This window comes from Seriola aureovittata, chromosome 3 (assembly GCF_021018895.1).
Source record: "Seriola aureovittata isolate HTS-2021-v1 ecotype China chromosome 3, ASM2101889v1, whole genome shotgun sequence".
NCBI classification, from domain to species: Eukaryota; Metazoa; Chordata; class Actinopteri; order Carangiformes; family Carangidae; genus Seriola; species Seriola aureovittata.
This window is the reverse complement of record NC_079366.1, coordinates 8,224,273-8,239,451: the sequence shown is the minus strand read 5'-3', so window position 1 is coordinate 8,239,451 and position 15,179 is coordinate 8,224,273. Positions and strand designations below refer to the sequence as shown.

Here is a 15,179-nt window from a genome sequence, read left to right as displayed (position 1 = left end):
CGACCATGGTGGTTCATCTAGAGTACCTGGACATGTCAGGACAACGTGTCAGGATTTGGTTTTGCTGTGAGAAAAATACTAGTACAAGAGATGGTTATTTGAAGAATCAATCGGGAGACCTTAGGACCACTGCGGGGGCTTTTACAGAGACCTGAGTGACATGACGTTCTGCTGAAATCCACTGTGATACAGACAGAAAGCTTGTACAAATAGTGAATTTACAAGGAAGTCCGGCCAGTACCGGATTCATGAGACCAAAACCGGTACTGACATTAAATTAAAAAAATATATATATGTTTGCTGAGAGTAATATAAACACAGACAGAATGCAGATTTTACATATGGATGAATGTTTGAAACTATTTAGTTTGTACTAAAGGACAAACTAAGAATGGACACACTGTTTCTAAATTACTTCAAAAATGTCTTTATCATTCCTGTGCTGCTGTTTCTTGACATGCACCATGCCAACATCTATGCCAAAACCATAAGCCAGTCTATCTGTCAGGCTCCAACCTGTAATGTGATATACAGTAATACCCACTAATTACACTGTTCTTAAATGGCATTGGACCAAGTGGTTGGCAGAACGTCTTTTCTTCTAAGTGCTGAACTCATGAAAAATTCATTTCCCACCCTTTCCACCAGCTCCATTTACTCAGCTTTTCAAACTAGATTTGGCCATTTACATTTATTTAGCAACAGGTACAGCATGTCCACAAGTTGCAACAAGTTGCACTGAATGCTTTAAGCACCCTGCAACCTTCTGAATAACACAACTGATGAAAAGGCCTTATACAGTATATGATGTTTTAATTTTTAACCATTTCAAAAAAGACAAAACTAGTTAAATTGCTTTGTTTTTTTTTGCTTTTGAATAGAATCTGTATCATCCCTGGCAGATTACCATGCACTTTACACATGCAATTTTCTAAAACATACACATTCATAGCCAAGTATACAGCATCATCTAGAGTATGTAATGAAATATCATATTTCACTCTCATCAGGAAGGTGCACTTGTAGAGAAAAATAAACTTTGCTCAACTCTTCAACAATGCAGAACTTAGCAATAAGCACTCTCTTCACTGTTTTAAACAAAGTGCCAAAAGAAATTAATTTCTTCATTGTTGCTGCATCAAATACCCATCTTTAATTGCTCCTCACCAGTAGGTCAAAGTCTATATTTAAGAGCCATACAGATATTTTTAAGTATATGTTTTAGCCTGTTAACTACAAATCATGCATAAAAGTATAAATCTTTAGGTTGATTTCTGATCGAAATGTATTGGTTTCGGACTTTTGATTAGGTAAAGATCAATCAGAGCTTGACACTTGCGGCAATCTAGGCAATCATTGGCTTTGTCTAATTTTTTTTGGTAGTTATGTTATCATAATACACTCCTTGTTGGTTCATTTAGGTACATGTGGGAAATGTCAACCACTGAACAGCAACCAATTACTTCATTCTTCAAATAATATAATCGTTTGCTCCTATTCACAACTTACATGTTATTCTGTACATGTACAAACTGAACTTATACTTTGGAAAAAGTTCAGCAGGTGTAGTTATTAGGCTAAAAAAAAAAAAACAATAAAATAAAAATCAATAGATCAAAATACTAAACGCATAGAATATTGACCTTGACTTACTGCAACACAGCAGGAGGTGTAAGGTGCAGACTTTAATGCCCCCTCATAAGAGTGGATATTAACTATGGCAGGCATCAAAAGAATCCCTTATTCTTCCTCTGTCCTCTCTACTGGACCAGCCAGATGAGTCAGGAGAACCACTCAGCAGACACATGGTCCAGTCTGGGGTCACCTTCTTGTTAAGACACAATGAATAAAAAACAGACAGCGAGTGGCAGGGTCACAGTGTATCCAATTAACTGAGAGGCAAAAATAGTCTGGTTCCATGTTAAGGTTCAGTGAAAAATGGGAGTAGGCCTCTATGACTGGACAGCCCTCTCCCAGTCCCCCCTCTCAGTCCTGCGGTAGAGCTGCGGTTGACCCCCAGGAAACAGGCTATCGGGGTTGGGGTGCTCTAAAAGGAACCGGATGGTGGACTTCATGTGCTGGACGAAGTGTGGCGGCTCAGCCATCGGAGAGGTGGACAGGTACTGAGCAAGAGAGAGAAAGACCAGAGTTAAAAACAGTTTTATGCCACTTATTAGAGCGCTTTGTTTCACCCATTTTGGGAAGTGTTTGTGTCAGAACAGAACCCCTGCATGAAAAACTAGAATTACCGCTTTGAAGTTGTATGCCACCACCAACCAGGTGCAGGAAATATGGTCACAATCTCTCCTTGTGTTCCTGAGTTACTGCACTGAATAATGGCCAGAAGTGTTTTTTGCAGAACATTATTACAATGTCACAGTGAATTTGATGACATTTGATCCTATTAAATATCTGTGTTAATTTGGGACATAATTAGTATACAAATTCTTGAATTATGGTCAAAAACATGCTTTGGGACATCAGTGATTTTGACCTTTGACCTTTGACCACCTAAATCTAAGCAGTTCATCCTTGAGTCCAAGTGAATGTTTATAAACTCCCGAAAGGCGTTACTGAGATATCTTGTTGACGAGAATAGGACAGACAGACATAGGAGTCGCCGGCACAGTGGCATAAAAAATATTTAGCTATATAAAAAGGACAAAAAAAACAAAACAAACCTTTACCTTTAAAATTGTGTCATCACTTTGTGACAACCAGAAGGCAATATCCAGATTTGGAGACCATTTGCAGGGGCCGATTTTTACAAGTCCCCGACTTGAGTCATATATGTCAACCATCTGTAAGGAAAAAAGACATTTTATTAATGATCTATAATTTTTGCATTCATCTTTTACTTTTGAGTCTTCTACTGAGACTGTGTCCCCAAGTGTAATCTGCAAAGTATGTTAAAATATTAAAATATTTGGACAATGAACACATTGTTAATTTTAGAAAAAAATATCAGGTTGCCGAAACAATTAGTCAATTAAACAAGCTACAGTTTGTATATAAATAATTTATCAACAAAACAGTTGAAAAGGTCTCTGTTTCCAGCTCCTCCAATGTGACAATTTGCCGCGTTATCTTTTTTATACCTTTGTAATTTAAATATCTTCGGATTTATTAATGGTAGTTAGACAAAAAAATAATATGAAAACTTTCCCTTGGGCTCTGGGAATGTTCAAGTATTTCCAGACATGTAATAGATTGACTGATTAATCAGTTAAATGAAGAAATAATCAGATTAATTAATAATGAAAATATTCATTAGCTACAGCCCATCTTAAAATAATGTTTTTGTATCACACAAGTGGAATTTGTTTACACAGAAATGTCCATATTATTCATAGAAAACAAACTTGGTATTGTAAATCACCTGTTCCCCAGCGAAGGTCCGTGCTGATCGCAGCTCCTCTGCAGGTCCTTTATGAGTGAATGACGAAGGGAACACATCCCCTGTTTTAACATTTACACCTGTGCAGAAACCAACATAGACACAATATATTAAAGGTCATATGCCATGAAGACAGTGCATCGTTCTTGCTCTTTAGCATATTCATCACTTACCTATTCCATATACTATCGGTCTGTGATTTCCATCAACAACAACGTCATTCATTTCTACAACAAAAGAGACCAGAAGGGTTAACTGGATGAAGGTATGATTGGTAGGATATTTCTAAACAATATGAAAAAAGTAACATGAAAGTATTAAAGCTACCTGTGATGCAACATATTTCCAGATGAATGTCCTCTTTCTGTTTCTGGAATGCTGCTGTAAAGAGGAAAAGAGTCCTTTAAGTTTTACAAAGTTCAAATGCTGTCGGCATAATTTTACAATGACACATGAGATAGCTTAGAGGACTATACCCAGTATGTTAAGGCTGAGTTTATGGGATGTCTTTGACTCATCGTTAAATCCCCCAACGAGATGGAGCTCAAGCCTACATAACAGAAAGCAAAGGAAAGAAGTAGAAGAAATATTTGAAAAGGAAGCTCAAATTGAGTGATGTGCACCGTTACCATGTGTGTTTGTCTGAGTGTTTCATACCTTCCCTCCTTGCTCACGTTACTCAATGATGTGACAGCCTTCACAAGGAGCGGCACTTCAGACCAAGTGCTGGACCCATCACAGTGAGCGATGCAAACAGCTCCACTTCCTAAGAAATAATACAATTCAACCATGGCAGTTATTAAAAATGCCGTTACAAACTGTACACATCGGCAGAATAAGGCACACAGCATAAACCTCATGAAAGGAACAGTACCCGTGTGTCGCAGCACAACCAAATGGCAGGTGGTGGCATCATCAGATCCAATTACTGAAACACAATCTGTGAAAGATGGGATAAGAAAGCATGTATTACCATCATGATCCAGAATGGTTAACCTGGAGAGGTATTTGGGAGTCAGTTAGAGGTGTTGTAATTGCAACATTTCAGACCTAACTGTCTAACCAGACCAGTGCTCCTTATTCAAAAAACGTGGTGTGGCTAAACTTACTGCATTATGGACAACTGAGGCTGCTGCTGATGGAGACAAAGTTACCTCTGTCTCTTCAATGATGGATTGTTGAAAATCAATAAAAATGGCTGGGGCCTATTCTCCTAAATTTTACAATTTGAGTTGTATATCTTAACAAGATTTGCTATAGAATTCAGAATAACATTTGTGTGATGGAGAAAAGAGACGAGTTGATATTTAGATGATCTGTTTCCATCATGTATAGCTTCACTTACTGTCTGCTGGTGTTGTTGCAGCAAACTCTCTCTGTTGCACATACAAGAGGCACTTTGGGTCGACATCGACAAGCGGCATGGAGCGAAATGTTCTTGCGTTTTCCTGTGACATAAGAGTTAAAAGTATAATTTAGCACAAATGTCAAAACTGATGCTGGCCATTGCAGATTTGTTACAGTGAAACCAGTACACTGTAGGTGTAATCATTTAATCATTAGTGTTACTTCATAGGTATTAATACAGACTGTAAACCTTCAACTTTGGGCTCTGGTTCGTTTTATTATTATTTGACAATCCTTGTCAATGTCATTTTACATCATCTATCATCAATTAATAATAAGACAGGAGTCATCAAAAGTTTCAAACATTTCTCATTTAAGTGATATTTCTATTTCTTCTTTTTTAGGAACATGCACGGAATTTACAATTAGTTACACAACTTTAGATGTAACAAGATATGATTATATGATAGTATGCTTTATCGTCCATTACCGATTTGCGTTTACCACATCTCACAGCCCAATCCGGTAATACGTTCTCTTTAACATTGACCGCCAGTTTGTTATGAAGCGATTAGCTACTAAAAAATACTGTTAATAGGGGACGACAGTTTCTCAGCAAGCTAAATTTAGCCACACTTTCTGGGAACAAACCTGTAAATGTGGATATTTGTCGAACAGTTCCGCTGTCGCACTTATGCGCTCTAGTCCTCTATTTTGAATTAACAAAGGCATTTCCCTGAAGCAAAGTCCACTTTAAAATCAGCTGGTTACCAAACTATTACAAAGATCAGTAACTTCATATTCTAATAGCTGAATGTCTCATATTATCCACATATCGCAGCAGCCACAGGACCAGTTCGTCGGCTGTAACTTCCTGGCAAGCTTTCTTCTTCTACGGTTTCCTCCTAAAGAGAGGCTCGTGGTTTCTGATACACCGCCACCAACTGTTAAAAGGCACGAGGACCCACACCAATGGAATGCACCATTTTCACTAGGCGAACATTTGACGTAGTGTTGGTTCTATCGAAACGAAGCTACGTATAATTACTAGTTGGAGTTACGTCGCCAAAGAGGGCAGGGTTGGTATAACCAAGGCAGTTGTTTAGTTCCGTGACGCATACAACAATTGCTTGCTAAAGTCCGTTTTAAGCGTAACTATCGTCGGGTAACTGTACATTTAAAAGCTAATGAAGCCTCCGACATTTTTGCAAGCGTAAATTGCGCATATTTTGCCTTACAGTGCGAAACGTAAACAATCTGGTGTCAAAAGTTAAAGCTAACGTGACAAATACAGAGGATAGTACAGTGACTCGCCAACATGAGAGGGGGTTCGTCCTATGGAGACAGAGACAGGGACCGTGGACGAGACAGGTAACTTTTTAGTTTATATATGGAAACAACACACACATATTTACCACGGAATGAAGGTTGCATAATGTCTATGCATCACAGGAAGTTTGACCCAAGGCCATGGCTGTTTTAAGACTCTAGTATTCTCTGAGCAGTGTGAGCCGATAGCAGGAGAGCAGAGAAGCACAAACCTCCTCACCGCCTCTCTTCAGTCTGTTGTTTACTTTCACAGAAAAAAACAGTCACAGTTGACATGGCAGTTATATAAGTGTAAGATTAACCTAAAATTGACCTTAAGGTGGCGCCTGGGTAAAGGTCTGGTTGTAAACAAAGTCTGTACATTTGGCCTGATGGTGGCGATAAAGGTGTGGTCACGAGGTCATCAAAATTAGTTTGTGTCTTCCGCAGGAATGAAAAAGTTACACAGTCAATTTTCTGGCAGATCTTAATTTTTTACAGTAACTTCTGAAAGTATTCAGACCCCTTGTCTTTTTCCACTTTTTTTGCATTTTTTTCCCATCAATCTACACTTACTATCCCATGATGACAAAGGGAAAACATGTGTTTAGACAGTTTTTCAAATTTATAAAAAAAATCATAAACTGAAACAGCTAATTTCCAAATGGATTCAAACCCTTCAGACCAGATTGTGAAAACTCTTTGCTTTAATTGTCCTTGAAATGTGTCTTGACTTTGACTGGAGTACATATGTTGTAATTTAATTGATTGAACATAGTTTAGAAAGACATACACCCATTAGCTACACATTAGCTCACACAACTCACACTGCATCTCGAGATAAAAATCATGTCATGAAATTAAGTCATGAAATCCAAGGAACTCTCTGTAAACCTCCATGATAAAACTGCATAGAGTAATGGTATAAAACTATTTCTAAAACCTAAAGTGTGCCCAGGAGCACGGTGGTCTCAATATTTGTGAAATGGAAGAACCACCAGGACTCTTCCTAGAGTTGGCCATCTGGCAAAACTGATTAACCATGCAAGAAGGCCTTGGTCAGGGAGGTGACCAAGAACCCAAACGGTAACAGATGAAAGCCACTCTGAAGCACATGACAGCCCACTTGGAGTTTGTAAAGACTTACCCAAGAAGACTCAAACCTGTAATTGCTGCCAAAGTGGCCTCTACAAATTACTGAATTAAGGGTCTGATTACTTTTAGTAAATAAGAGATTTTTAACAAATTAGCAAAAAAATGTAAACATATTTTCACTTCAGTGCAAACTAATGGGCAAAAATTTAAATCCAGTTAAATAAAAAACACAATAAATTATGCAAAAAATGATTAGGTCTGCTGTCTGAGCTGGGCATTTGCTCTAGAAACATTACATTCATCTCAAACACTCAGCTGAAAATCATCACACTAGTTGGTTTTACAATTTTTGTGATGTTGTCTATCGAACTACAAACTGGCAAAAACAAGATGTTATAACATACAAATGCAAATTAGTAGGTCTGGCTGTCTTTGTGCAGTATCAGACTTCATTACATAACTACACTTAAAGATCACACTAGTGCACCTAATGTCTTGACCCTTATTTCTCAGGCCACGGTTTGGGACCATGAGTGGTCGTGGTGGACCCCCCCCAATGAAGTTTGGGAATCCAGGTGAGCGTCTCCGCAAGAAAAGGTGGAACCTGGACGAGCTGCCAAAATTTGAGAAGAACTTCTATGCCGAACACCCTGAGGTCCAACGCATCAGTCAGGTGAATTTCAAATCTAGATACCAGACAGTATTCTGAAAAATATCAATAAATATTAACCATATCCACATATATGTTTGCTCTTTTTTCCTCTTGCTGTCGTATCCAGTATGAATTGGAAGAGTATCGCAGGAAGAAGGAGATCACCATCAGAGGCTCTGGCTGTCCAAAACCTGTCACCGCTTTTCACCAGGCGCAGTTTCCTCGTTAGTAAACCACACATTACACTTACTACAATGTCTGTACAAATAATCTCTGGGAAACAGTACAATACACTATTGATTCACTCCTGTGGCATCTAGGGACTTCACAATGTCATTGTTTTATTTTTTAGCCACTTACATGATGAATTTAAACAAAGTAATACAACCAGTCGAAATGAAACGAAACAAAATGTCGCAATGTTAGTGAAATGTGTTTTACAAGGATCAGTGGTATGTTTATTTTTCCTCTGATGTAATGACCGACAACTTAAGTAACAGCCTTGTTGACTGTCACCCTGCATCTTCTGGCAGAGTATGTGATGGATGTGCTGATGCAGCAGAACTTTAAGGAACCCACAGCGATTCAGTCTCAGGGTTTCCCTGTGGCCCTGAGCGGCAAGGACATGGTGGGGATCGCACAGACTGGCTCTGGAAAGACACTGGCTGTAAGGATACCTGGCTATCATAATACTGCATGATGATGACCCTTTAGTTTAGTGTAGCAGTAGTACTTTCACAAGATAGAGAAAGAAAGAAAGAAAGTAATACACTATAGGAGAAATGCAACATAAAGTCAAGAACAAATGAGGAACAGCAGCACAACTGCAGAAGGACAGAGTTTGGATAATATGAGAAGATGAAATACTATCTTTCATAGGAGAATGAATTGGTTTGCCTGATTTCCTGTTGCCCAACATCTAACTAATTGTCTTTTGTGTGTTGCAGTATCTGCTTCCTGCTATTGTGCACATCAACCATCAGCCCTATCTGGAGAGGGGAGATGGTCCCATTGTAAGTACTTACACCGAACGTGTTACTCTGTTAGATGAAGTGTTTAATCTGAGCAGACAGACAGTGTGTAAAACCCTTCCTCCTCTCTGCTCAGTGTCTGGTGCTGGCCCCGACCAGAGAGCTGGCTCAGCAGGTTCAACAGGTTGCATATGAGTATGGCAAGTCTTCTCGTATCAAAAGCACCTGTGTCTATGGTGGAGCACCCAAAGGACCACAGATTCGAGATCTTGAAAGGGGTGGGTATTCACAGCCTTTACTGAAAAAATTCTGTTCAGTATATTTGTGTACTTTTTAGTGTAGATGACTTTGAAAACTTAACACTAAAATGTTGTGGCAATATTGTTGATAAAATAGAACATTATATTTCATTCATGGTGATTTCGTATATCTAGGTGTTGAGATCTGCATCGCCACACCTGGTCGTCTTATTGACTTCTTGGAGGTGGGAAAGACGAACCTGCGTCGCTGCACCTACCTCGTGCTGGATGAGGCTGACCGCATGCTGGACATGGGCTTTGAGCCACAAATTCGCAAGATAGTTGAACAAATCAGGGTAGGAGAACATCTTAATTACCATGATCACTAAATTTAACATGAATGTAGATCTTATAAATCAGCTGGATGCTTTCTCTCTTTCTGTCTCTCAGCCTGACAGACAGACTCTGATGTGGAGTGCAACCTGGCCAAAGGAGGTTCGGCAGCTTGCTGAGGACTTCCTGAGGGAGTATGTCCAGATTAATGTTGGTGCTCTGGAGCTCAGTGCCAACCACAACATCTTGCAAATAGTCGACGTCTGCATGGAGACTGAAAAGGACAACAAGTGAGGACAGCCACTGGGAGTATATCTGACTTAAATGACATCATGTTATGATTATCATTCTGCCATAACTGCTATAATAGAGTTACAGAACATGAGCTCATACTTTCACACAGTTAAAATTGAGCTCAGTACTGTTGATGTGCTGTGAGTGCCTCTCTCTATCTACAGACTTATTCAGCTGATGGAGGAAATTATGGCTGAAAAGGAAAACAAAACCATCATCTTTGTGGAGACCAAGAAGCGTTGTGATGATCTAACCAGGAGAATGAGGCGGGACGGGTGAGGAAATACTGATAACATGATGACACAACATGATGACAGTGGTTGTAGGATGAATTATGCAAATATTTGATAGACAGAAGGTGTTCACAATGTAATATTGCCACTTTGTGGTTTTGTGTTCTAGGTGGCCAGCCATGTGTATCCATGGAGACAAGAGCCAGCCAGAAAGAGACTGGGTGCTCACAGGTAAGAATACATCTAATGCAATTCTACCTCTCTCCTTCCCTTTGTTGTAGATCAGTGTCTTGCCTAAACTGTTCTGTCCAGCGACTGTTCATCAATATTTATTAGTTTAAAGTTACTCTACTCACTGTTGCCTGAGTTGAGCATGAGCTTAGATGTTCATCTTGTTATTCAGTTTATTTTGTTTAATTCCACAGAATTTCGGAGTGGCAAAGCTCCTATCCTGATTGCTACTGATGTCGCCTCTCGTGGTCTGGGTATGTCTCCTCACACACACAGTCAATGCTGCATAATCTCACACGATCGTCTCTTCTCTCCTTGTTTTGGTGTTTTTCCTGTACTGTTTTTTTCTTTAAGCCATAGTTTATTAAACGTAATAGAATAACAGATGCAGTCAATATGGTCACATTGCTGAGTTCAAATATAACTTTTTTTTGCCGATTATTTTTTGACCAATGGGTAAGTACACTATGAATCAGTAGACCAGCTACGACATTGACAGCAACCCTTTATTGGCTCTATATAGAGAAGTACATATAAATCAATGCACATCACACATCGAATAAAAACAAAAACATACTTTTATTGTGTAAATTTGTTCCTTTTGATTATTTTCAAGTGATATTATGACGGTTTTTATGCAGGATATCACACTAGGAGCCAGTAAAACATGTAGTAATGCTGTTCACCAAAAGTGTGAAAATTCACAGAAGGTGCGATCATTTTAAATTCAGTGATGTACAGTGAAATGAAACGAGCACATTACATCGAAGGACTCCCCGTATTATTGTAACCTGACAGTTTAATGAACTGTAACGTCCAGTAGGGAGGCTGCAGGCCTTCTGGTCCACTGGGTTTATAGTCTGTTTCTTGTTACTGCAGTTAAAAAGCTTCCTTCAACCGGGGCTCTTTGGCACGCTGCCTGAAGGGAGGGGTGTCTGGGGCAGATGCTCCTGCACACCTTTTCTCATGTCTCCTTCATGGTGTCAGTACAAATTTACTGATGATATTGCTGATATATCACATTTCTCCACACAAAATAGTAAATTAGTTATAGTAAGTAGTTGTTCTGCAAAAGGATGCATTTTGTTATGTTTTGCAGATGCATATGTGCAGGACAATGACAGAGACATCAGGAAGGCTAATGTGAGAAGGGGGGATGAGTGAAGTGTCTTTGACTTGCCAAAATTCCTATGACCATATCCTTGTTTTTTTTCCCCTCTTCTCCTCTCAGGGTTTGGCAGCACACGGCAGCTGTAACAGTCTGCGCTGCTGTCACTGCCCCCCTCAGTCACGTTAAAGTAGAGGCTTGGCTAGTTTTAGAAGGGTTAAAGCCCCTCTTATTCTTCTTGGTTAACTAAGATCCCCCCTGCCCAGTATTGTCAGAGTTTGTAAATCCAACGAGCCTTCCTTGGGAGCAGCCTGAGGTGCCTGTATGTCTGCCCATCGGTCCGTCCCAAAAAGCAGACAGACAGGGGAGAGAGTTAGACGGGCTCGTCTGGATCCAGTCCTGGCCAGGGTCTGAGGAGGGTCCTGCAATGCAGCGAGAGAGCAACAGAACCAGCCGTTGTGTGTGTGTGTGTGTGTGTGTGTGTGTGTGTGTGTGTGTGTGTGTGTGTGTGTGTGTTTGTGTGTGTGTCTCGTGTGGTTAAACGGTTCTGCTCCCGTCTGACGTTGCTGGTGTGCGCAGAATGTGAGGGATGAATCCTGTCTCCCTCCCCCTCAGCCCCTCCCTATGAACCAGGACTGATCAGGGGGGACTGACTACCTTTGTAAAAACATCATGAAGGGGGTAAGTACCTCACCGCCCCTTTCTCTCAACTCCTCCATGAGCTCACCATACATTCCATCGTGCCCATATTTTAGTCAAACGGACCATTGTCACTGTTATTCAGTAGGTAATGGGTGATGTAACAGCTTCCCTCTCAGGGGAAATGGATGGAGGGGAAAAGGGAGACTTATTGATCAGCAGTGCTGTCAGAGCCCCACATCTTCTGTAATGAGAAACAGACTGTGTCTTCACACATTTTGACCAGTTATCACGTTGGTGTGAAGATTACAAAGCCTTCACATGCTCACTGCACGCCAAGTGAGCATGAAACCCTGAAGTCAAGTTCAGCTTTAACTGTATTGGATTTAAATCAGTTACACTGGTGTTTAACTGAAATGAAACCTTGGATGTGTGGATTTTTGCACAGTGTCTGATACAGCAGGTAAGTTACTCTTTTTGTCGAGTTTTGATTTCTAACTTAAAATATTTTAGCAATCTTCTGTATAGTAAAAAATTTAAAGATTTAATTGTAATTTATTTAAATAAAAACCATCAGCTCTTGGATTTGAATGAAAATGATAAATTTTTTCCCCTCTTGAGATGATCATCTTTTTTCTTTCCCTATCCTGTAAAACGGATCATTCTTTATCCAAAAGACGTGGAAGATGTCAAGTTCGTCATCAACTATGACTATCCCAACTCCTCTGAAGATTACGTCCACCGTATCGGGCGTACGGCCCGTAGTACCAACAAAGGCACTGCCTACACCTTCTTCACCCCAGGGAACCTGCGGCAGGCCCGAGACCTTGTCCGCGTGTTACAGGAGGCCCGGCAGGCCATCAACCCAAAACTGCTTCAGCTTGTGGACTCGGGCCGTGGTGCAGGAGGAGGTAAGAAGACTGTAACTGTTTTAAAAATGAAGATATATCACAGTTCATCACACTGTAGAATGGAATAGATGGGAACGGAGATGTGTTTATAGATCTGAAGAGGAGAAGTAGAGATCTACAGGTTAAAACTGTGTTGATGTTGCATTTGTTTTTTGTTACAGGTGGCAGAATGCGTTACCGTGGCAGCAACTCTAACAACCCTAACCTAATGTACCAGGAAGAGTGTGATCGCCGCATGCGCTCTGGTGGAGGTGGTGGTGGCAGCAAAGACAACCGCAGCGGCTTCAGCCGTGACAGCCGCAACAGCCGCGATGGAGACCGCTCCACTTCCTCCTCCTCTTCCTCATACAGGGACAGAAGTCGGGATCGAAGGAACAGTTACAACTCGGGCTCAGATCAGTACCAGAGTTACAGTGGCAGCGGGGGCTACAACTCCCGCAGCGGTAGCCAGTCTGCTGGCGGTGGAGGTCAGGATCAGTCTAGCCAGCCACAGGGTCAGTTTGGCCAGCTTCTTCCTCCTCCGCCACCAGGTGGGCCGCAGCCCCTCATGGCGCAGCAGTTTGCTCCACCACAGGCCCCGCTAATGGGCTTCATGGGGCCACCACCGTACCCTTTTGCTTCGCCGCCCCCTCCTCCTCCAGGCCCTCCACCCCCCCGGAAGTAGAATTATGAGAAAGAAGCACTGAGTCAGTCTGTGCAACTTAGTGTGCTCACAGTGTAACTTTATTTTTACTCTCCAACTCTTGTTTACTCCACGATTGAGGGGTTTGACAAGGTTATATACCTATGGAGGTAAGGGCTTATATTTTCTATTTTGTACTTTTTTATAAAACCCAACATAGAATTTAACATTTTCCACCACCACACTGTGGACTTCACCAGGTTGTTGTCCATCTCTAGCTCAAGCTGTGCCTTTCATCAGATGTATTACAATTTGTTTAGAATGAAAACAAGCACATACTCAGGCCTCAGTGGGTGTTTGAGGGTGCTGGTCTATGGGCAAAATAATTTCTAATAGATACCATCACATTCCAGAGTCATGTTTTTCTCTAGCTTCAAAATCCTTGAATGAGACTTTTTTTTTTTTTTTTTGACCAGCAATATATTTGAATTGTTGCATTTTGGGTTTGTGTTATTCTGAATATTTTTTTAAGAATCCTCTGCAATAGTTTGGATTTTATGCAACCAATATTAGTTTTTTTGGTGTAATGAGCTGTCACACTAGGTTTGAATACATTTGTCATGCATGCCTTTACCTTTTCCTGTCTTGTAGCATGTCAGAATGGAGATGTCCATATTTGCTTGTAACTGTTTAACTCATATTTTATTAAGCAGATCAGCTGATGCAGGCTTGTTTTCATGCACATTGATAACAAAATTACAGTTTGTTTCTTGTTTCCTCTTTAACTCATTGTGCTCTTTTTACAGTGTTTTCTTAATAAACAAATCAAAGCTTTATTTTCTACTGAGCAAGTTATTGATCAAATTATTTGTACGTCAAGTGAATTCCCTGTACAAATGACTTTATTTGCCTTAAATACACAGTTGTAGTACATCCTCATTTTGTACCCAGCAGTATGTACATGTGCTGCTTTGATTGGTAAATATACATAATGGCATGAAGCTTTTATTTACAGTAGGAGCACAGATAGACATGACTTTTTCCCTTCCTCAGAAATATATCTAGAAAGGCCTCACCACTCTCCCTCCTCCAGTAGCTAACACTGAGTTTTGTGTATCATTTTGTTGTGTATCAATCTGAAAAATCTGGATCCAGTTTTAGTTTCCTAAGTTGTTTGTCGTGTTTTTCTTGTCAGTCCAAGTGAATGTGGGAGGTCCAGTCTGATCCATATATTCCAAAGCTGGGCAAGGGTGGTCACACTGTGCTTGATCATGTTTGAGTGAAGTGTTCTGCAAACTGTACCATAGAAGTTATGAAAGGGGAACAAAACAATTGTGCCCTTAAATGGACCTCAGTTAAGAAACAGACATGAAATGGGAAGGTTATAACTGGTATGATGGCACGTAGCTCAGGGGTAGTTATTGCATCAGTTTGACATGTATTTGGATCCAAACACAGAGATGATGCCAAAACCTCTACAAGGTCAAGAAGCAGGTGTTACAGCCCTTCAGTCTGTTGCTCCCAAAAGTTATTCCAAAAGAAGTGAGACTTAACCAATTTGAACATTCAGTAATTAAAACTACTCAAGTCAAAAAGTTACTAAGCTACTTTTCTTGTCGTTCTTGTGGCAATGACAAAAGGCAAATTTGCATGTGTGACTTGAACAAAAATACATCTGATCTGAGAGTGACGAGTTAACCCTGTCAAACCTGTAACAGCCCCCTCAATGCATAGTTTACGATAAATCATGCTGGGAGATGCGAATATTCATTATTTACAATCTGATCGATCACTGAAAG

General features: G+C 40.3%; 2 protein-coding genes across 3 annotated transcripts; one reads left to right on the top strand and one right to left on the bottom strand.

Annotated features, from left to right (window-relative positions):
- Positions 1-635: 635 nt before the first annotated feature.
- On the bottom strand, positions 636-6,314 carry ntan1 (N-terminal asparagine amidase). Of its 2 annotated transcripts, none has more exons than XM_056372863.1 (10): positions 6,160-6,314; positions 4,743-4,845; positions 4,272-4,337; positions 4,055-4,163; positions 3,874-3,947; positions 3,725-3,778; positions 3,571-3,624; positions 3,380-3,477; positions 2,688-2,801; positions 636-2,123 (listed from the first exon to the last, which is right to left on the bottom strand). In XM_056372863.1, the coding sequence occupies exons 2-10, from the start codon at positions 4,819-4,821 to the stop codon at positions 1,953-1,955; spliced, it is 819 nt and encodes a 272-aa protein (XP_056228838.1). In that variant the 5' UTR covers positions 4,822-4,845; positions 6,160-6,314; the 3' UTR covers positions 636-1,952. The 2 variants fall into 2 exon arrangements, with proteins under 2 accessions (XP_056228838.1, XP_056228837.1); XM_056372862.1 differs by lacking the exon at positions 6,160-6,314 and adding an exon at positions 5,396-5,614.
- Positions 5,744-14,216, top strand: ddx17 (DEAD-box helicase 17). The gene is made up of 13 exons (XM_056372861.1): positions 5,744-6,115; positions 7,661-7,820; positions 7,927-8,023; positions 8,333-8,466; positions 8,747-8,812; positions 8,907-9,048; positions 9,205-9,365; positions 9,460-9,632; positions 9,801-9,911; positions 10,039-10,100; positions 10,295-10,354; positions 12,525-12,758; positions 12,920-14,216. Exons 1-13 carry the CDS (start codon positions 6,063-6,065, stop codon positions 13,420-13,422), a joined length of 1,956 nt encoding a protein of 651 aa, XP_056228836.1. The 5' UTR covers positions 5,744-6,062; the 3' UTR covers positions 13,423-14,216.
- The last annotated feature ends 963 nt before the right edge of the window (positions 14,217-15,179 follow it).